Here is a 21625-nt window from a genome sequence, read left to right as displayed (position 1 = left end):
TAATGGAAATACATAATTAGAATGCTCCAAATCTGAATGATCTTGTCTTTCAGAAGCTCTGGCAAACAGGCAGCCAGTCCAGAACCTTGCTGCCTGGCCAGACCAGCCGGGCTCTGAGCGGGCATTCCCAGAATAGACTGGCAGAGCCGAACACTTCAAAGCAGCCCAGCCCACGCCTCTTCAAGGCCTTGTGCCCCACTTTGGTCCAGCTATCCCAGCCTCGACTAGGCTAAGCACACAGGGCTGAAAGTCCAGAGGACACCCCCAACTCTCCTCTGTCTGTCTCCTTAGGCAGGGGCCTTTGTAGCTCTCCTGGGCCAGCCCTAGGAGTCTGAGCCACCCAGTGCAGGCAGAGAACCACTAGTGAGACTGAAGGAAATGATCACAAGATTGGGAAGTAGGATCTCTTGGCAGGAAGAAGGGGATAATAAAAAGCTGGGGTGTGCGAAGAGGTGAGTCTTACAGCCTCAGTGGGAAGCCCTAGCAGTTGGACAGTTAAGGCTACAGCAGGACCCGAGAGGATAGGAGGACTCTCTGGATTCCTTCCCCACTGTTCAGCAATGTTGCTCAGGCAGGAAAGGAGGTGGGGTCACTGAACAAGAGTTCCAGCCCAGAACTGCGAGGGTTAGGTCATGGTACCCCAGCCCCAGGGTAGCCCTGAGGAAAGCCAGGCGTGCAGACAAGGGTGGCATGGCAGTTGGCACACACAGAGGACAGGACCGAGCACAGGCATGTGGCCTTGTTAGCCTGGCACCATATCTGCCCAGCTGTCTTCATCAAACCTCCTGTGAGGTCAGAGGGGTCATGGTCTTTGTTTAGTATCTAGTAGACTCAGCTACACCACTGGCAGACACAGCAGCACTCCAGTTTGAAGGGCTCACCTTCAGAGGTGAGCACACAGGACTCCCCTGGTCAGTGCACTCAGTGGGACTCCTACTGGCCTAGAGTTGATCTGCTTTGCTGGTGCTCTTCCTCCACTGCCTGCTTTTACCCATGGAGAAAAGCCAGAAGGTAGGGATAGGGAGGGGATGCCAGAAATTTCAGGTCTTTTCTTGTAATATGCCTGTGACTTTGGGGCTCAGTTTCCTCACCGTTAGCAGGCCTGCTACGAGGAAAAGACCTAAAACTTTTGGAACAGTCCATTTCAGAGCTGGGTTCAAACTGAGGTAGACTCCGCAGCTCATACTCTTTATGCTAAATGCCTCTTTCTCCTTGGAATTTATCAAGGACCTCATAAGTCACAGACTGCTTTGTTCTCTCCAGAAGGGGCAGACATTCTCAAGACTTGAGAAAACAAAGCAATTCACAGGATTCTTTCCTTGTGGGTATCACACAGAAAGAGTTGTATGGGGTCAGCCAGGAAATGCTTTTCCCAAGTGCCAGACCATCCCTCAACTAAGGCCCTGCCCAGTATTCAGCTTTACTCTCTTTTAGGGAACACTATTCCTGCAGCACACTCCAGCCACACCTGTCCATCTGACTGAGCACTTCTCAGGTGTACAGAGTCTCCCAAGGTTTGCCTGAGCCACACATATCTAACCTAACTCCCTGTCTTTTCTCCTTACCGCCTCACCAATCCAGACATGGAATGCAAGAACCAAGGACTTTGAGGATTTGGATCCATCTTGTTAAGCAGAATGTGAGGGCCATGAAGGCTGAGACCCACCAAAGGCAATAGGGGGAGGCAGCCCTCACCCTCTGCCCATCACACTGCCATCAGTACACTTATCTGCTAGGGCTCTGAGAAGGAGTCTCAAATCATTCTACAAACCAGCTCTTACTCAAACATTAATGCATCCTCCAGACAGGGGTAGCCCTGCAAGCTTGTCAAACCCCTCTGCCTCCTGGGTACACTCCCCACCAGGCTGCATGCCAAGGAACTCTGTCCCAAGACACCATCTTAGACACCAGCTCATGGACTGGAACCCCAACTCTCCAGGCTTATTAAGAGGGAAAGACTAACCACTTCCACCATTAGAGGCTTTGGAGCTCCTCACCTGGGTTTGGGGACCTCCAGGGGACTGCTACCCATCCTGAAAAAGTCAGAATGGTTCGAGGATGAGGAGCTGGAAGACTTGGCTTCCCCCAGCCCCTGGTGGGAAGGCAGGCGGTCCTCCGAGAGCTGTGGCCGATTCCAGAGCACACTCTGTGGAGAGGAGGAGTGGCTCTTCCTCCTGCAGTAGAAAGAGTAGGACTGTTGGCCAAGGCGCAACCCCAGGCAAGCCCTCTGCCCACTTTAACCAAGTGTCAGGGCCCAGTCCTTCCTTCCACTGGGAAAATGCCATATGGAGATGGGTACACATTAGCATTCCCTCAGGCTCAGCCATGAGCAGCAAGGATTGGATCTTCATAAGAGGGAATGTCACATCCAAATAACCCTATACTACTGGCCTCGGAGTACATACTAGATTCCTAACAGCTCAGTAACTGCCTCTCCTTGTAATACAAAAGTTTGAGTCATCTGTCTAGAGACAGAGTCATCAGATTCTCAGAGGACTTCACCCTCAAACAAGTTCCCAATTCATAATCATCAAATTGAACTCACTGTTTTTTTCTTTTTTCTAACTGGCCCCACACCCCCAAGCAAATGATACAAGGGAGCTCCCCCAGGGAATCTCTTTTAACACCAGTCTCCCCTCACCCCACCCTGTCTGCCCATCCTTGAGGCTTCTTTCTTCATCCCACAGGGAGCCCCAGCCCTTTATGTTCCTGGGCCACCACAGACAGTGCCCCTCACCAACCAGATGGCTGGCCTCTGAGGTCTAGGAGAGACAGCAGGGCATGGAGCTGTGCTCTCCGCCCTACTGTCGGGGGCTCCCTTTGTACTTGGGGCTCCCTGGAGCTCGTGGCCCTGGGCCACAGCTGTGAGCAAGCTTAGTTCTAGCCTGGCCCCTCACCAAGATGCCTGAGTCTGTGCTCCTGCAGGGAGCAGCTCCACGGCCTCATAGGTGAAACTCCCAGCAGCTCCTGGGGAGCTCTCCATGACCAGAGAGAAGTCACTGCCAAGGCTGGTAGTGCTGCCACGGTCCTTTCGTCCTGAAAGAAGCAAGTGTCATCAGTCAGCACATTATCTTCTCATTATCTTCTCAAACTACTGGTCCCCTAGCTCTTCCACACCATACAACTGGAAAGAGAAGTTTCTAGAACAAACAGTTCCTGCATGGTCTATACTCAGAAAGATGCACAGATGCAAGGAAATCTGTTGGGGCCTATAACTCACTCAGCATACAGATATCTTCCAGAGTGAAGCCTGCATCGCGGGCTGGCAAACTCTTCCTCCTGTAAACAGAAACCAGAATAGTGAATTACATTCTGGGCTGGGGTCTTTTTTGTCATCTCCATTCCCAGCATGCTGCATGCCTGGGAAAGAAGCTCCAACTCACTGGCAAATCAAGTCCTACCTAAAGTGTTGCAAAATGTCAGGCCACTACTGAAAGGCCAGCAAAGTCCGACTCCTTCTTTTCACCTTGGCCCCTCGGCGTTCAATCTGGCCCAATACACCTAGGAGCTTGGATTTGGAAGACACCAAAGACACCAAAGACACCAACTCTCAGAGAGTTTGTAAGGGAACTGCAGGCAAGACTCCTGTGTTTCCCAGGCTGGAGGCAGATTCTGTTCCACAGTGGTGGGCTGCAAAGAGATGCAGACACACCTCTGCAGGACCAGCAGAAGGACAGGCAGAAGAATCTGCTGTCTCAGCCAGAGATGGGGTGCTGGGAGTCTTTCTGTCCCTAGGCTGGCTTTTCACTGCAGCAATGTGCCCTGCTCTCCTAGTCACCAGAGACCACTCCTTTGTCCCAAAGTCTTTCTGTTCGCATGAGTGCAGGCTGACCCCAGCCCTGCCTCACAAGCAGGAGAGCCTCTTTCCCCACTGGCTGTCACCAGGAATCCCTACCCTGGCCTCAGAGGGAAGGCAGGGATGAGATGCTAACTTGCCAAGCATGCAGGGAAGCCAGGCAGGGAATCAGATGGTGAGTGAGAGCCTGCCTACTCTTCCCATAGTGGCCCTTCCCAGAGTACCCTGCCCAGTGGGAGAGAACAGATGTCTCCTCACCTCTGTGTCTTCAAAGCAGAGAACTCCTCAGAGATGATATGCTTCAAAAAATTGAAGCAGAAGAAGAAAATCTGAAGAAACCAAAAAGCAGCACACATGAGAAGACAGCTTTCTCCAAGGAGAGAAATCTAGGTGACTGAGCTCCCAGGAGAGGGGAGCCAGCCACCTGGTCAGCCCCTGATGGACAACAGCCCTGCCTCAGGGACCCTGATGGATATTCTGCTCTATAAATGGTATAAATGGGTGGGAGAGGGTTTGGCAGGCAGGGTAATGTGCCTGGGTTAGGGCAAGGAGGGAAGGAAAAATGAACAAGGGTAAGCCAGTGAGTTTTCAAACCATCTTCAAATTCAACATGCATGTTCTCAAGCCACTGAAAAGGATAAAGAGAAGGCAGCTTTCCCTGCTCAGCCTTTCCTAAGAATCCCAAGGAGAGAGGCTAACTGGGAAGAACAGCTGGGAGAGAGATTATTTGGGGGTGAGGAGATTAATGGGCACTGAACATGATGGAAAGGAAAGGGATCAGATTTTGTAGGAGGAACACCCAGAAATAGTAGTTCAGAAGAACCAGGGATGAGGGGCAGCCAAGGTCTGGCTCAGAGTCTGAGGTGGGCAGGGGCAAGAGGCGGATCCTGACCTCTAGCTGCAGTCCCACCACCTCTCTCCTCCCTTCCAGCCAGTGCCCTAGTCAAATGGGCCCCCATGAAGTGCACACAAAGCAGTCTCTGCAGTTTTTAAACAAACTTCCCAGTGATTCTGAAAGGTGTGGTCCCATCAAACCCTCACCTGGATAAACACAAACATGGTATCCCAGAGCCCCATATGATTTCCTCAAACAAACACTGCCCCCCCCCACCAAAAGGGAGGGAGGGTACCCCAGGTTAGGTCAGTATGAAAATGTTGGGCTACATAAAATTAAATAGGTGTCTTCACCACAGACTCTTTAATCTTTAATATGCTAGCGTGCTGTGACCCTCAAGGGCTGGGGAGGAGGACAGAGTGCCGTTTAACTGTTTTTTTTGTTTGTTTGTTTGTTTGTTTTAAAGCATCAGCATCTAGAGTGTCTGGTAGAGGTAAGAGAAAAGCCCACACCCTGAAAACTAACCCTTCCAGCTGAGGAGACCCTCCTGTTGATGCTGAGAGATGGCCAGGGTCTGAATCCAGAGCCCAGTGGACTTGGCCTCATCCTCTGTCCAGTTTCTGAACGCAGAATCTGGCTGGCTCTGAGGGTAGGGGAGATGGTATGGAGGGCAGAATGTTCTGGAGCGCTAGTCAGTCTCCAAATGAGAGGCTGCAAAGGGGCTTTACGTGCTGTTTTCACTGCCAAAGTCACTGCCTCTGACAGAGTTCATGGAGGCCTCTGAGGAACAGGCTTATGAGCTCTGCAGCCCTGGCAGATGTGATAAGCACTCAGAAGAAGAGATTTAGAAGGGGAGAGGAGCTGCTGAGAGGGAGGAACAAAAGGAAGAGGCACAAGATAAGATGCTTGAAAAGAAGGCAGCCTTAGGAGGGTGAGAAAGATGGTTCAGGAAAAAGGCGGGGGGGGGGGGGTGGACAGGGGGCAGAAGAAAAAGCGCTAATGCTATGTGACAGCTCCCACCCTGGGCACCTAGACTCATTCTCTTTGTGAGGAAGCATGATCGACACCAGGAGACTCAAGGTGAATCACATTACTCAAGGTCACCAAGTAATAGGTGGGACAAACAGGGTTCAAACTCAGGTCTGAGTCCAGGTCTGCATGCAGGGAAAACAGGCTGAAAAATAAGCATACCAAAGAGGCAAAGACTGCAAAAAGTAGAAAAGGATGGGGTATAGAGAAGGCAGAGAGAGGAAGAGGAGACAGTGCCCAGAGAGTAAGGATCCTGATCCTGGAGGCCGGCTGGCTGTGCCTGATCTGGGTCTGTGCCTGGTGTGGATCTGCTCCCTGGGCCGATGGGGAGAAGCTGGGCAGGACCTTGCTTGCTTGGCTGGCCCTGGGGCTTAATAGTTCCTGAATGGTGTGAATAGGAAAGAGAGACTGGGAAGAGCCTCTGGGCTGTAGCTGTAGGGCTGAGGAGCCCAGGAAAGGCTTGTAATTTCATTCTATAACTGAGTGCAGAAAATAAGATCATCCACATGAGAAAGATGGCAGCAAAAAGCAAGGAGAAGAGGACTGACAGCCGGAGGTCATGGCAGCCATGTGGGAAAGCGTTATTCTCTACTGCACAGGAGAGGAACAGAGGCTCAGAATGGGGGCTATTGTGCTGGTGCTTTTGTGGCCATGCTGCCTGATCCCTGCATGCACTAGGCAAGGAACTGCCCACTATGTGTGGACGCCAAGCAGGATGTCGTGCTGTTGCTCTCAGAGCCCCGGCATTTGCTCATGGTACCCACCTCCTCTCCTTTGCTGAGCCGATCTACCAACATGTGCCTGCAACAAGAATGCAAGGAGGTCAAAGCGAACAGTGCCCCAAGACAGGAGGGCAAAAGGGGACTTGGAGTTATGGGGACAAACCATGGCTTTAGCACCACAATCTCAGGTGGGGCCTGACAAGCACCTTCTGTCTTTCCCAAGGAGGTAGAATTGTCTTTACCTCTAACCCTGTCACAGGGGCCACCACACCCACATACACACAGAAACACTGTTCCCAAGGCATTGTGCCCACCCAACAACCTAACATTCCCCGAAGGCTTACCCAAAGAGGAACCAGTCATAGGCCACGGTTAGGTAGAGGATCTCAGCAGGCTTCAGGGATGTGTGGATAAGCCCATCCTGGAAAAGACCAGAGAGACATGCTAAAATTAGAAAAATGACTCCCCATGACAAAGCCCTCTCCTAGTCCCAGAAGCTGAACTGCAACCACAGACCCAGTGACAACCAGGCTGCCCAACAGTCCCCAAAATAGTGTTAAACCTAACACGTGCTCTGAACACCTGGGGTTCCTCACTCCCAATCTCTAACTTCTGGAGATAGTCCTACTGCTCCCCAGAGTAGATCTTGGTAGATCCTTGACCCCACGGCCCAGCCCATCCATACTCACAGCCCACAAGGAAAGGCGTAGGAGAGAGATGAAGAGGGGGGTCCGATCCCAGCCTGAGATACAGTGTACCAGCAGCCCGCTGTCATCTATTCAGGAGCCACGCAACAGGAAACCCAGAGGAAAAGCAAATATGGATGCATGAAAAGAGGGCATACCACCACCCTGGTCTGGTATCAGAGAGCCATACCACCCCCAGTCTCCCTCCTCCTGGTGGGCCTCCCCAAGATTCTTCTCCCACCTACTCCCAGAAAGGGGTAGGTGGAAGGCACTTGTCTCTGTGCACACCATTTCTTCTTCTTTCTGGCTACTTTCTAGAAAAGCAGTACTGTTTGGATAGTACTGCCCAAGTCATTTGCGGGGGGCTGACATGCACATCCCCACCCAGCATTTCTCAGGGGTCCCTACAGATATTTTGGAGGAAGACAATTCTTCAGTGTGCAGGGCTGTCCCAGCAACTGCAGGACATTTGGGATTCTTGGCTAACATGAACCAAATGTTAGCAGACTTCCTCCAGTTCCTACAACACCCATTTTTCCAGAAGCCCCTTTCCTCTAGTTCCTACAACACCCCCTTCTCCAGAAGCCCCCTTCCTCCAGTTCCTACAACACCCAGTTTCCCAGAGGCAGTACTGCTCCAGGTAGAGAACCATTGCCTAACTCCAGAGGTAGGCATGTGCCCTTTTTGTACTTGGTCACAGCGACTGCTTAAAGGATGGGCACTTGACCTAATCTGGGCCAATGAGCATGAGCTCTGAGAGAGGCTCTATCTCTCTTCTGGGGGAGGTCAGATGGCAGGAAACAAATCTAGAATGGTTACAAAGCTAATGAGACAGTGGGTATGAGAAACAAGGAGATTCTTTGTGACATTTCTTAGGCACCTGGCTCTGCTTTGGGGCTTTCTTGGTTATGTAAGCTTAATACATTTCCACTTCTTTAAGCAAGAGCAACCCCACAGAAGTCTTGAGTGGTATCGATGAGTTAGTCAGTCCACCCTAGAGACCCTGAGCATGATGGACCCATCCAATCAAAACACCCAAAACAGGGGTGCCTGGGTGACTCAGTGGGTTAAAGCCTCTGCCTTCAGCTCAGGTCATGATCCCAGGGTCCTGGGATCAAGCCCCGCATCGGGCTCTCTGCTCAGCAGGGAGCCTGCTTCCACCTCTCTCTCTGCCTGCCTCTCAGCCTAATTGTGATCTCTGTCTGTCAAATAAATAAATAAAATCTTAAAAAAAAAAAAAAACACAAAACATTTCCAGTGACTTAAAAAACAAAAACAAAAAACCCCCAATACAGCTGGGCCAGAAATCAGGCCCTCTAGAGACTTTTGTATATGCCCATTAAGAAACCAGAACTGAAGGGCGCCTGGGTGGCTCAGTGGGTTGAGCTTCTGCCTTCAGCTCGGGTCATGGTCTCAGGGTCCTGGGATTGAGCCCTGCATCGGGCTCTCTGCTCAGCAGGGAGCCTGCTTCCCTTCCTGTCTCTGCCTGCCTCTCTGCCTACTTGTGATCTCTGTCTGTCAAATAAATAAATAAAATCTTTAAAAAAAAAAGAAAGAAAGAAAGAAACCAGAACTGATTTTTCTCTCATCTTCCTGAATTAGAAGAGGCAATTCTGGCCCCACGCACAACACTGATGATCAAAGGTCAGCTGACCTAGTGTAGAAACACCATGCATAGTTCAGATGGTAATGAGCTCACAATTTTGTTTTATTAGGTTTTGAGAATGTGGAATAAAGCTGCCAATGGACAAGGGAATCCTTAAATCCTTCTCCCATAAAGCAAAAGGTAGGTGTGTGACCCCCAAGAAACATATTCACGGTATCACGACCTGGGAATACCCAGAAGGTCCAATACTTGAGGCCTCAGGCAGAGGCAGACTCACCATCGCTGTTAATTATGGAAAGCAGCAGTTTCAGGTAGTTTTGTGTTTGTTGCACTAGGTCCCAACTCTGTTAAAGAACAATAAAATGTGTCTAGGAATCAATATGTAACTCAGACTGAGAACTTAAGGTATTTAAAAAATAAAATCCAAGGGTTATTCTTGGGCAACAAGTACCCCAGCATCTTGGTCACAAGCCATAGGCCCCAAATCCCAGATAATCTGAGATTTCACTCCCACTCCAAGAGCTCCTCCCTCCTCTCTCTGTACCCTCACCCTGTGGGCCACCCTTACCCTGCATTCTAACATGATGTGATGGTGGAGCAGGAAGCCATGCAGGGGCCTGGGCAACTCAGAGCCCCACACCCAGCAGCATTAGACACACATTAGCCTCATCTAAGCCCTGGGCTACCAGCATGGCTGTCTAGGGAGTTGATAGAGGCAAAAACAGAGTCTTGAGCCCGTGACCACTGGTGCCAAATGGAAAGAGCCATTCTTTTACCTGCTATCACATCACAGAAAATACCAACCTTCAACCTCCTCATCAACCATGTTTCATTCACTTTTTACTGCTATTCACTACATACTGTTTTTGTTTTTTTTTTTAAGATTTATTTATTTCAGACAGAGAGAGAGAGAGCAGAGCATGAGTGGGAGGGGGAGAGGACGAGAGAATCCCAAGCATGGAGCCCCATGCAGGGGGCTTGATCTCATGACCAAGATTACCACCTGAGCTGAAACCAAGAACAGAACCCTCAAACAACTGCACCACCTGGGTGCCCCTGTGTACTTGACTTTTGATGAATAATAATTGCAATCTGACAGGCAGACAAAATCTTTTAAAACAGGAGGCCCATGAGTTGTGGGGGCGGGGAATGAAAAATAAGAAAAACTGCAAAAAAAGTATAGTACAGTAGTTTGTTCTAGCCCAAACAAAAAGTCTAAACCAGATGCTCTGAAAAAGTCTACTGGAATTTGGAATTCCATGGAAGGGCCTGACCCAGTTCTGAGGCTCCTTTACCCCCATCTGGGGACAGCCTCTCAACATAACTGCTTATAAGTGTCCTGGGGCTGTGTGGAGAGGCTAGCGGGAGCCAGTGAGAGAGCACTTCCTGGGGGAAGGTGAACACAGCACCTGTAATTGGAATAGTTTTCCCAGGAATTTAAAACAGGCTCATTTACCTGACCCTCCCACAGTCCCTGGAGAGTTATGACCTACTTTCAGCAGCTCTAGAGACGGCCGCTGCAGCACTGCACTGATAAAGTCATTACCCATAGTAGCACAGGGGTCTTGTCACTCAGCTGGCTCAACCTGTCATACACACCATTGCCAACAGATTTCCTCTGAGCTGTGATTCTTGCAGGTGTGGAAAAGCAGGAGGGGCGGAAGGGAGGAGGCAGGAACCGTGCAGCAGCACAAAGCCCAGGGAAAGGCTGCAGCAGCCAGGAGAAGGCAGGAAGTGACCAACAGCTGTGGCCTGCAGAGCTCCAATAGCCATGGTGGCTACTGGAAGGGGACATCAAGGACCAAGGAGAGGCAGCAGATACACTGCGCCCAGTGTTAGGGTAGGAACCACAGGCTCCCCAAATCGTATAGCTAATCTGACCTGGGACAGAACCCAGCCCTGCCAGACTGTGAGACTCACATTTATAGTCACATGCTATACTGAAGGGACTTCTCTGATAGCAGAGTATGAAACTAAAGTTTGAGGGGCCTGCAGAAGGTAAGGAAGATCTGAGAAATGCACTAAAATCTAGACTCAGCACTAACTCTCTCGTCCTAAATGCTCCACGACCAAGTCTCTGGGGACAGAACTCAGCACCACGCCACTGCTTACGTGTCTATGCTTGGAGTACTCTTCCCCGTGGTTGGCAAACTCCTACTCATCCTTCAAAGGCTCAGCCCTATTATCTTCCACTGAGACGTCAGAAGCCACTGGTCAATACCTCTACTACCCAGGTGATGCTTATGCTATTGCCTTTTTTCCTAAACTGAGCCCAGTGAGGGTGGAGGCTGTTTCAGAATCTCTGCGTCTACAAGGCCTAGAGCTTCAGGACTAGAAGGCATGTGTAGGATGTTACTTCTCTGACTATTCATGGTCAGGGGCTGGCTTGAAGAGAAGCAGACACTGGAATCGGGTCTTATGGCACCGAAAGAATGAGCAGACCTCTAAGAAATTCACGCCAGTTACATGGAGGGCAGGAACACCCATACAAGTACTGCCAGAAGTGTTCCTGCACTTGTGAACATCACTGAGGGCCTGCCCCTGAGAAACAGCAGTGTCCACGACGGCCCCAGCCCCCTAACGGGGCCGTAGGAGAGGGAAAACAAAGTGAACTTCTGCAGGTGTGCTGACTAAAAGGAGACCTGTGGGATCATGTAACCAGCAAGCTGAGCCTATTATGAACCAAAGGGACCAGTAAGGAAGCTTCCTGAAGGTAGTGGCATCCATATAAGAGGGGAGGGAAAGGAGAAAAGCTTTTTCTGGCAGAGAGAACAAACAGCACATGCAAACCTGGAGGGCATTCTTCCCTAAGGGGCTGAAAGGAGGTCAGTGTGGCCGGAGAAGAGGGAAAGGACAGCTAGTCACAAGCACAAGGCTGGACTGCGTGGAGCTGAGTGGCTCACTAAGGGTCACTTGGCTGTACTCTGAGGAAAACAGGAAAGTCAGTCAGTGCAGTCTCAGGAAGGGGTGACAATGATGATCTTGTTCCATCACTTGAGTATTCCTATCTGCCAGGGCCTGTTCAAATGCTTTACCTTCACAGTTTCCAGCTCCCCCTCAATGTGGCGCCCGTTCAGACATGAGATGCACCCAGACGACAGCAGCCCAGACTAGGCTAGTGGTACAGGAGATGGAGGCAAGAAGATCTGGAGTTTCACCAAGGGCAGAGATTTAGAGAACTGATGGGACCTGGCAATGGATGTGGGAGGAAAAAAACTCAAGTTTTGACTTTGAGCATCCAGGTAAATGGTTGAGGGCCTGTGATGCTGTCGGTTGTGGCCAATTCCATTTCAGACAGCTTGAGTTTAAGGTGGATGAATGAAGGGACACTGGTAAGAGGTGATGTAGATGTGGATCCCCAAGAAAGGCTTGGCCCAGAATCCTGGGTCAGGTGATAGCAGTGGGCTGACGGAGTGGACAGGAGATGAGGTCACCTGGGGGAGATAAGGAGGAGTAACAGGGAGTCCTGGACACTCATGCTGAAGGGGCTGACAAGGCAGAGCAACACATACCTGGCTGAGGAAGAGGATGGTAGAAGGCCCAATGAGACCAAGTGGCTGAGCAATGCCCTGCCTTCCTACTTTTGTGCCTAGAATTTTATTAGTGTTCACGCCCTTGAGTTAACAGGCTAGCAGCCCACTTCTGAATTATCATCATTAAAACTGATCTGGCACTTCAGTTCAGAACCACTTTCATACAATGACCGTACTTGAACCTTGCCACAACTCCGAAATAGGTGTTGTCAACTCTACTTTTAGAGGAAAGTGAGACCACTTGCTCAAAACCACAAAGCCTGGAGAGAAGGGCCAAGCAAGCTGGGGTCTAGATGCAGGGCCTTGAGATACTAAGCAGAACTACTCCTCATATGCACAGGACTCCTTCCTAAAGAGACATATATCCTAAGCAGTGTCAACACATTAAACTCCTATTTGCACCTTTAGTGAAGTAGTTCATCAAGCCCAGTTTATGCATCAGAAGAATAGTGCCAGAGGGGCTCCTGAGTGGCTTGGCCAGAATGAGCATCCAACTCTTCATTTCAGCTCAGGTCATGATCTCAGGGTCATGAGCTTGAACCCAGTGTCATGCTCCGTGCTCAGTGGGGAGTGCCTGAGATTGAACCTTGAACCCTGCGTCATGCTCCATGCTCAGTGGGGAGTGCCTGAGATTGTCTCTCCTCTCCCTCTTCCTCCGTCCCTCTGTCCCCTGTGTGCACATGCATGTGCTTGCGCACTCTCTAAAATAAATCAATCTTAAAAAAACACGGGGCGCCTGGGTGGCTCAGTCATTAACCATCTCCCTTCGGCTCAGGTCATGACCCCAGGGTCCTGGAATGGAGCCCCACATTGGGCTCCCTGCTCGGGGGGGATGTCTGCTTCTCCCTCTCCCACTCCCCCTGTTTGTATTCCCTCTCTCACTGTGTCTATGTCAAATAAATAAATAAAATCTTAAAAACAAAACAAAACAAAAAAACAGAATGGTGCCAGAAAGAAGAGTAAGGGTGGCCAGGGGTAGGGCCCACTTAACACCTCTGCATACAACAAATTAAGAAGGAAACCTGCAAGTTCCTTTGGCCACTCAATCTGTCTAGGTACTACCTAGGACTTGAGACCAGGGGATAGGGTCCCCTAAACCATTTCTTCTCTAGGCTTCCGGGGCACAACAAAAAACTGGCTTGTTCTTCTTCCTAAGTTCCCTCCTGCAGAAATATCTGCATAGAGAACATCTGATACCACTCTAACTCATTCGAATAGTTATGCAGTTATCAACTTTGTAATCAAGGGCTGGTGTAAAAGATAAGCACAGCCTCTGCCTTTACAGACCACTTACAGACCAGGACATAAAGCTCAAGGGGATATGGGAGCACACAGCTGCCTAATCGGTGTTCCTGGCCTCTCTGCCAGAGGGAGACATCAAGGCTGGATGGGAACTGCTCAGACCCAGGGGGGAAAAGGGGAGGGAAACAGATCGTTTCCTAGGTAGGCACTGGCTTGGCCTGTCTGGCTCTAGGCTCCGTGCCAGTTTCTGTGCTGAGGATGCCCAAGCCATGGTTCCCCATCCTCTGGGAGCTCAGTCTACCAGAGATGGAAAAGCAGATCTCTACATCAGTGACTACAAATCAGTGGAAAATTCCATGACAGATATGCCCAGGGTCAATGGGAATGCAGATATAGGCATCCAACCCTCTGGAGAGAGGGGAAGGGAGGTACACTGGAGTAGTCTTCCTAGAGTGTACATCGGAGCCGAATCCTAAAGGCAGTGTGGCAGCCAGATAAGATGAGGTGAGAAGTGGCAGTCAGGCAGAAGGAACAGACATGGAGAAGGCAGTGGGGAGAGCAAGGCTACTAGTCCTGACTGAGGCAAGTGACGAGAAAACTGCTGATGGCCTTTAGGTTTCTACACTGGGCTAAACATGCTTAAGACTGGGGCCCCTTCCATGGGGAGAGGGGAGAGGAGCACAACAGAAATAATTTTAAAGTTTCTATAATCAAACGAGGTCAGACAGCTCTGCACTTCCTCTGGCAGAACATGCATTTAAAAGGAAAAATGAAAAAAGTCACTAAAGCCCAGAGCTGGAAAAACAGACTCCATGAGGTCTTCTGGAAACAGAAGCTGCTGGTGGACGTAAATCTTTGAGTGAGTCATGATCAGAAAGCTTTGATTTTCTGGGCCAAGAGCAAATCGGGAGAGAGCTAAATGGATAAGCAGCTCCTTCTTTCCTAGGCTGTGTGTGAGAGGTCAGAGGGCACCAGCCGGACCTTCTGCATGAAGTTCTGCATGAAGGACTTCTGGGGCAGGCATCAGGGATCCCCTCCATCCCCCTCCCTTATCCTGCCCTGCTCCAGTCAGGCCCCTTACCTGATATTGGCTCCAGTCAATGTTCAGAGAGGAAGTCAGGAAATCAGGGATGCTCAGTGGGGCATCGACATAGTCCTGAGGGTAGAAAGACACTTGTGAGATGCAAGAGGCCACCAGGAGAAGCCATGGTGACAGGCAGGTCATAACCCTGAAGCTGTGGCTACCAAAGGCAGGCATGACATCCCTCCACAGTGCTTGCCTTCTCTGGGCCAGAAACATATGCTGCCCTAGGAGGGACAGTTTTAAAATCAAAGGGACTAGACACTGCTTCCAAGTGGAGTTTTCCAGTGGGCCATTCTAGTGTTTGCTGCCAAAACAGACATGATGAATCTATAGTCAGCATCCAGCAGGCTCCCGTGGCCGGCTTCTGCCGACTGGGAAAGGAACAGAATGCTGGTCCCACTTTTTACGCAGATGGTAGAGCAGAGAGGAAGGATATTTCCTATCCTGTCCCTGAAAAAAAAAAAAACCTTTGAAGAAAGGGATAAATTAAAAGGGGAGAGGAAAGCATATATGAGAACTTCAACATGTACATACAAAGACAAGAGGGAGGGAAAATAATGATACTCATCCATGGCAGAGAAGAGAAAGGAAAAGGTAGTTGTTTTCCCCCAAAAGACTGCAAGCTGTTCTCCATGCCCTCCCTTTGCAAAGAAATGTTAAGACCCAAGTTGATGATTGTTACTGCTCATACCTGCTTCCAGTTAAAAATGAGCCCTTCAGCCATGTAATCCCGATCCTTATATTCCTTGAAAAATTCACAGCCTGGAAAAGAAGGGCAGAGTTAAGACATCACCTTTGCTAGCCCAGTTTCCTGAGATGCCTCTGGGTGCTAAAGGACCAAAGTAGCTACCAAGTCATAAGCTTTTCCGTACTGGTGGGCCCCATATGTGACCACAGCTGACACGGTTGTGGACCGGCACGGACAGGCAAGAGCTAGTGCTCCTTCGGTTTCCAGTTACAAGCCTTCCTGATAAGGTACTGTCAGCCTGCAGACCTCTCTGTATCCTTCTCCATCTGGGCTCAGTGGATACTGGTCACTTCTCCCTGATTTCAGGTCCTTTGTCCTACCTGTCCCTGAAGTGCCAACGGCCAGCAAACAAAGCATGGTTTACAATCTGAGTGTCAACAGCACTTTTCTCAGCCACCTCCCTAGTAACCGAGGATCATTTTCCCTCCTACCACCAACCTCGCAGGCCTCTGGTGACATAGTGGAAAAGATCATAGACAGTGCCTGAAACATGACAGGTGCTCAAGAGACATGTCCATCTCCAAAAGACCTCGCTGAGAGGGCCTTTCCTGTCTCATTCTCTAGAAAAACTGTAAGAAACTCTGCCAGAGTAGGCCCTCAGGAATACAGAGAGGAACTGTGGAGAGAAAGGGTTTCAGCAACATTCTCGGCTTCAAATCTCAGCCTTTCACTTAGCTCTGTGACTGCAAGCAGGTGGTGTAACTTCCCTAAGCCTTGATTTTCTCATTTATGAAATGGTTAAAAATGAAACAATACATATAAAACACTAGCAAGCACAGGTACAGATGGCTTTCAAATGATAGCCATTAGTGTTATAAATAATGGTGGTGTTGACTGTACCATTCTGCTGCTGCTGCAGGAAGGGCCCACACGGCCAGCACTGCTGCTTATAGTCAACTGCTTGGCTCACAGACAATGAGGCTCGCTCATCCACCATAGCACGGGGAGCATACTGGGGCTGCTGTGACCTTAAGAGTGGGAGAAGGCACTTCAATGTAGCTTCTTGAAGTTATTCTCACTTCCTCAACCAGAACCAATACAAACTTTGGAGGCCACATGCCTTTGGCCACAGGTCCAAGTCTGGTGAGGTCCCCACCCAATGGCAATAAACGGCTATTGGAATTCTGGAGAGGGGGCCACAGGCCAAAAAAATTCACATGAAAACTTCCCCAGCTACTCTTAGGCCACCCTCCCCTCCTGTGTGAGGCCACCCCAGGGAAGATAGGAAAGGTTCCTTTGGAGAAGAAGGTCTGGAAAATTTAGCCCAAGTCCTATATCCTGGGCTTCCATTCCACACACACTTCTGCCTCTAATCCCTCAAGGCCTCACTGCAGACTGAGAAGTCAGGAAACCATCCTCAGCTCTAACACTCCAGTCTATTCTAGGGTGCCCCTCTGGCAGAAAGAAGAAATACAAATATCAGACAGAGGCCCTGGGCTTATGAGTCCAGATTTAGGAAAGCCACCAATTACTGATCAGAGCTCCTTTGAAGGACTGTTTTTTTTCCCAAACTCGACGTGCTCAAATCAACACTGAAGGCTCGGGGCTGAGCTCCGGCCAGCCTGTGATGCAGAGGCAATTTCTTGGGAGAAATGGACAGACTTAAAATAAATTCAGTACCCAGGGAAATGCCTGACATTCATTACCTGAACAGGCTCCTGAACCCACTGAGAGACAAGAGGGATAGGACCAAAAGCGGGGGTGAAAACAGCCACTGGCTCAAGGAAAAAACCAATCAGACTTGTGCAGCTGAGTCTTCGGCTATTTTGGTATGCTGAAGGAAGTGCTCCCAGAACACTTCTCTGGGTCAAGGGCCAGTCCAAATCCAAGTTCATCTGACAGAGTTAGAACTGAGAGCATCAGAGCGCCTAGCTGGCCTCACGGTCTTCAGAGGACTCAGCTGAGATGCCATGAACAGCTACAAAGCGCAGCTCATGACTGGGGTTTCAGTAATGCGAACTGTTTCTTTTCCTTGAGAAGAAGTAATCCAGACTTGTAAAGAAATTCAAGAACATAAGCATAGCAGGTAAAAAGTGCCTCTCCCATCCCCTTACCTGGATGTGTGATAGCATCTCCCCACCTCTGGCTTTATGGTTTCTATTGATTTGAATCCTATTGATTTCCCTCCCACTAACACACACACACACACACACACACACACACACAACTATCAGATGTAGTACATAGAAACCTTGGGAAGAACAGGGAAAAAAATTCACAGGTTGTAGCATCTTACCATTTTGGCTATTTCCTGCTGGCCCTTTTGTGAAAGCATTTTTTCCCTTACATTGTTGACATTGACATTGTACTATACAATTCTGTGTCCTGCTTCACATCTTAAGCATCTTTCTCTATCAAAAAGTCTAAGCATTTTTCTATGACTATGTAATCGCCATTCTGACTAATGAGAATGCTTCTTCTCATGTTCTGCTAGTATGAACAGACATCATGATGAACATCTTCAGCCCCACATTGGCTGCATTAAGGCCTGCTGCATCACGGGGTCAATGGGTGTTAAGATTTGGGGAGTCTTCTGGCAAGTTGCCACACTACAGCAGAAAGGATACGGTGCTACAGTTCTGGAGCAGTGGTATGCAAACTTCTAGCAAAACTATTTTTTCTAAACCAAGCTCTACTTAAAACCTAAATATAAACAAAGAAAGCGATGCGTGGTTCCTCACACAGCACTGACTCTTCTTGTTCAGCAGAGTACTTCGGCCTGCAGACCCCCAAAACATCTCCTGGGAGTTGGGAGCTGGGTCTGAAAATCAGTTTTAGAGCTATCTAACTGCTCCAGCACAGACAATCTGTGGGTAGGAGGGGGGTCAGGGGCATCGTGGGGAGGGACACTTCTGTCACAATGTGGCTCTGAGACTGTCAAGCCCACAGCAGCATCATCATGGTTTGCCTCTGCCCCAGCAGCTTTCAGAAAAGAGGAACTTCCCTGAGCCTTTCCTCCCTGTGTACACATCATTTAGCCTAGTGTTTACTGAGCATGTGTTAGGGATAAATCTGGGACTTTTCCTTGAAATAAGCACCATTATCTTCATTTTCATGGAGGATGAAGCCAGTGCGAGATGGGGTTGAGGTGCTTGTTCAAAGACACACAGAACTATAAGGCTGAGACTCGTGCCCTGCTCTATATGGCACTAACCACTAAGCTGGCAGAGAGGAGTGAAGAGAGACTCCAGGAGAGGCCACTATGGTAAGAGTGCCGAGCTATCAACGGTCACGGTTTGAATACCACCAGCTCACAATGGGGAGGATACCCCCTCCTGCCAGGCACTGATAACTCTGTAGTTCTAATGAGAAGACCCAGCTGTACAACAACCTGTCGTCAGTGGCCAGCTTTTGCTATTAGCTCTGTGGCCCCAATATGAGAGGACAAGGTCCAGCACAGGATGGAAGCCAGATGCTGATGCTGAGAAGCAGAAGAGAGATGTCAAGGAGAGAGAGAACACTTCCTGCTGTCTGTTGACAAAGTCTTGTGCTGACATTAGGGCTCTTCTGGCCTCCCTTGCTGAACAAGCAGGTATTGTCAGAAAGCTTCAATGTCACCAACTGGACTAATGCACTATCCAGTACATTCAGTACTGCCCTGGCCACAGGTCTCACACATATCAGGGCACCAGAGACAAATGCAGCTAGCTCTGTGTACACCAAAGTGTTTACAACATGGTGAGGTCACCAACGGCATACAACTGGGGACACAGCAGTTATGTTCTTCATCACCTAGGGCCTCACTTAGGGCAATTTCCATAAATAACTTGATCACCCCAAGACAGACATTCAAAGGTTCACAACCACAAAGGCCAGCGCAACATCATTAGTTGCTGACACAGAGTAGCCAGTAATGTTTTATGCTAAAATAGTATTTTACCTGCACAGAGTACTTTCACAAACATGATCCCATCTACGCTTCACAACAAAACCTTGAGTTTAAGCCTTTCCAAGTTCCAAATGACACCTGAGAAAAGCTGAGGCTTGGAGAGGTGAAGTAACTTGCTCAGGGTTGTAGTAGTAGTAGTACCTGAGCCAGGAGTTAATCCCTGGACCCCAAATAGAAAGTGCCTTCCAGGACAGTGTCCTACCCTAAGTGTGAAAGCTTAAAACTGAGAACCATGGTGTCCTATGCTGATCAGCATAAGATCCTCTGTCAGGGGGTGGCGCTGGGGGAGAGGGCAGATGGTGGCACAGAGTGGTGCCGGGGTCTCAGTCGGTTAAGTGTCTGACTCCTGGTCTCAGCTCAGGTCTGGATCTCAGGGTCATGAGATTGAGACCCATGTTGGGCTCAGTGCTCAGCAAGGAGTCTGCTTAGTTTCCCTCTCTCTCCCTCTCTCTCTCTCAAAGAAATAAATCTTTGGGGCGCCTGGGTGGCTCAGTGGGTTGAAGCCTCTGCCTTCGGCTCGGGTCGTGATCTCGGGGTCCTGGGATCGAGCCCCGCGTCAGGCTCTCTGCTCCGCGGGGAGCCTGCTTCCTCCTCTCTCTCTGCCTGCCCCTCTGCCTACTTGTGATTTCTCTCTGTCAAATAAATAAAATCTTTAAAAAAAAAATAAATAAATCTTTAAAACAAGACAACACAAAACATAAGATCCCCAGGAAAGCTCTAGGATACCTATGTACCTAAGTATAGATGGCCTCTTGAGAGCCCCCAGTCCTAGGAAACCTGTCACTAGACTAGACCCTGAAAAAAGCTCCCTACCTGGATACGGGATGGAGAGGAGAGTGAAGTCGGCATAGCGCTGGGCTTTGTCCACCTTCTCGGAGGAGGTTACACTACAAGACAGGACACAATGTGTTATGGCATCACAACACATATGCACCATTCCCCAATGAGTATTACAACAACGTAAAATGAACCTCTTGCTAAAGAAACTAGTCTTCAGAACTAGGAATGATTCCCTTCAGCAGTGCTAACTTTGAACAATTAAGAAATGTAACTTCTCGGGGGCGCCTGGGTGGCTCAGTGGGTTACACCTCTGCATTCGGCTCAGGTCACGATCTCAGGGTCCTGGGATCAAGCCCCACATCGGGCTCTCTGCTCCACAGGGAGCCTGCTTTCTCCTCTCTCTCTGCTTGCCTCTCTGCCTACTTGTGATCTCTGTCAAGTGAATAAATAAAATCTTAAAAAAAGAAAAGAAATGTAACTTCTCTGCCCCCTATTCTAACTTACCAAGCAAGAGAGGTTACCCTCCAATTCTGCGGCACCCATAACAACCTTCCTGCTAAGTCCCACAAATGAAGGCAGCACAACCACCCCAACCCAGAGGGTGGAATGACACGACAGCAAGTAACTGAGACACTGTCCAAAGGAGGCTTCAGGGGGACTGTCGCCTCTACTGTCTTCTCCAATATTCACTGAGGACACTCCTAAACAGGGTGGACAAATGGCATCTGAAAGGGAAAGACTTAGGACATTCTGATAGATGAAGGGAAGAAGAGAGAAGGGAATATTCAGGTATCTACACACAGCTGAGCTGTAAGGCCACAGTATGCCTTATTTTCTAAGACAATCTCAGCATAAATAAAGCCAATATTATGAAAAAATTTAAAAATTTGGGGGGGGAACTTCTACAATCTCATCCCCTCAACCCAGCTTCCATTATTTTCAAATTTTGCCTTATCAAATATCAAGATCTGGTCCATATGTAAAGTAAAAATTGGGTATATATATACTGATTTCTGTTTTTGTTGTTCTACTTGAAGGAGACTCTAATCTACCAGACATGGTACAGAACCTGGAGCCAAGGGATGAACCTTCAAGAACATCTAAGAGGAGGAGGCAGCAGAGCACAGGTTAGAGACTCATGGCCCCTCAGTTACTTATCTCCATGACTTTGAGCAAGTTACTTAATTTCTCCGTGCTTTAGTTTCTCCTTTGCAAGAGGGGCACAGTAGAACCTACCTTGCAAGAATGTTTGAAGATACAGCTAGAAGATGTACAGAAAGCCCTCAGCACGAGGCCTGGCATGTAGCAAGCCCTTGGTAACTGTTATATACCATCACTGACCTGAAGAGTGGTGAACGTATCACCTCTGCCTATTTCACAGTAAGTGGCCTGTACTTACTTCATGCCAAACTTCACCTTCTTGTTCTCCACCATCAGGTCACAGATGTATTTGACGGACAGGTACCGAAGCAGCTTGATGTCATAGCCTCTGACCTTATCAAAAAGATGTGTGTCGGAACTTCTGAAACAAAGAGCCGAAGGGAGAAGCTATACTGCACATTCATTCAGAGAAGTTTGTGGGGTAGGGAACGTGTTCAAGGAAGTATCGATGTCATTGGCAAGAACTTCTGTTTCCCTTCTCTGTAAGGTGGGCGGAGGGCCGAGACAGGACAGC

The 21625-nt window shown here is 49.2% G+C and overlaps 1 protein-coding gene across 7 annotated transcripts in view; it reads right to left on the bottom strand.

Moving 5' to 3' along the window:
• LOC111143809 (myotubularin related protein 14) overlaps positions 1-21625 on the bottom strand; it is a 47714-nt gene that overhangs the window by 8931 nt on the left and 17158 nt on the right. For 4 of the 7 annotated variants that reach the window (XM_022497707.1, XM_022497711.1, XM_022497710.1 and 1 more), the window contains exons 6-17: positions 21350-21472; positions 19984-20057; positions 15225-15295; positions 14531-14605; positions 8952-9018; positions 7072-7157; positions 6727-6803; positions 6425-6461; positions 4055-4125; positions 3221-3279; positions 2898-3036; positions 1998-2174 (exon numbers count right to left, since the gene is read on the bottom strand). In XM_022497707.1, coding sequence (XP_022353415.1) covers positions 1998-2174; positions 2898-3036; positions 3221-3279; positions 4055-4125; positions 6425-6461; positions 6727-6803; positions 7072-7157; positions 8952-9018; positions 14531-14605; positions 15225-15295; positions 19984-20057; positions 21350-21472 — 1056 coding nt within the window. The remainder of the gene's footprint in view (positions 1-1997; positions 2175-2897; positions 3037-3220; positions 3280-4054; positions 4126-6424; positions 6462-6726; positions 6804-7071; positions 7158-8951; positions 9019-14530; positions 14606-15224; positions 15296-19983; positions 20058-21349; positions 21473-21625) is intronic. The other 3 variants (XM_022497709.1, XM_022497712.1, XM_022497713.1) reach the window with 3 other exon arrangements.

Source organism: Enhydra lutris, unplaced genomic scaffold (genome assembly GCF_002288905.1).
Source record: "Enhydra lutris kenyoni isolate GAN:26980312 unplaced genomic scaffold, ASM228890v2 scaffoldscaffold10, whole genome shotgun sequence".
NCBI lineage: Eukaryota > Metazoa > Chordata > Mammalia > Carnivora > Mustelidae > Enhydra > Enhydra lutris.
The sequence above is the reverse complement of the archived record's forward strand: the minus strand, read 5'-3'. Positions and strand labels throughout refer to the sequence as shown.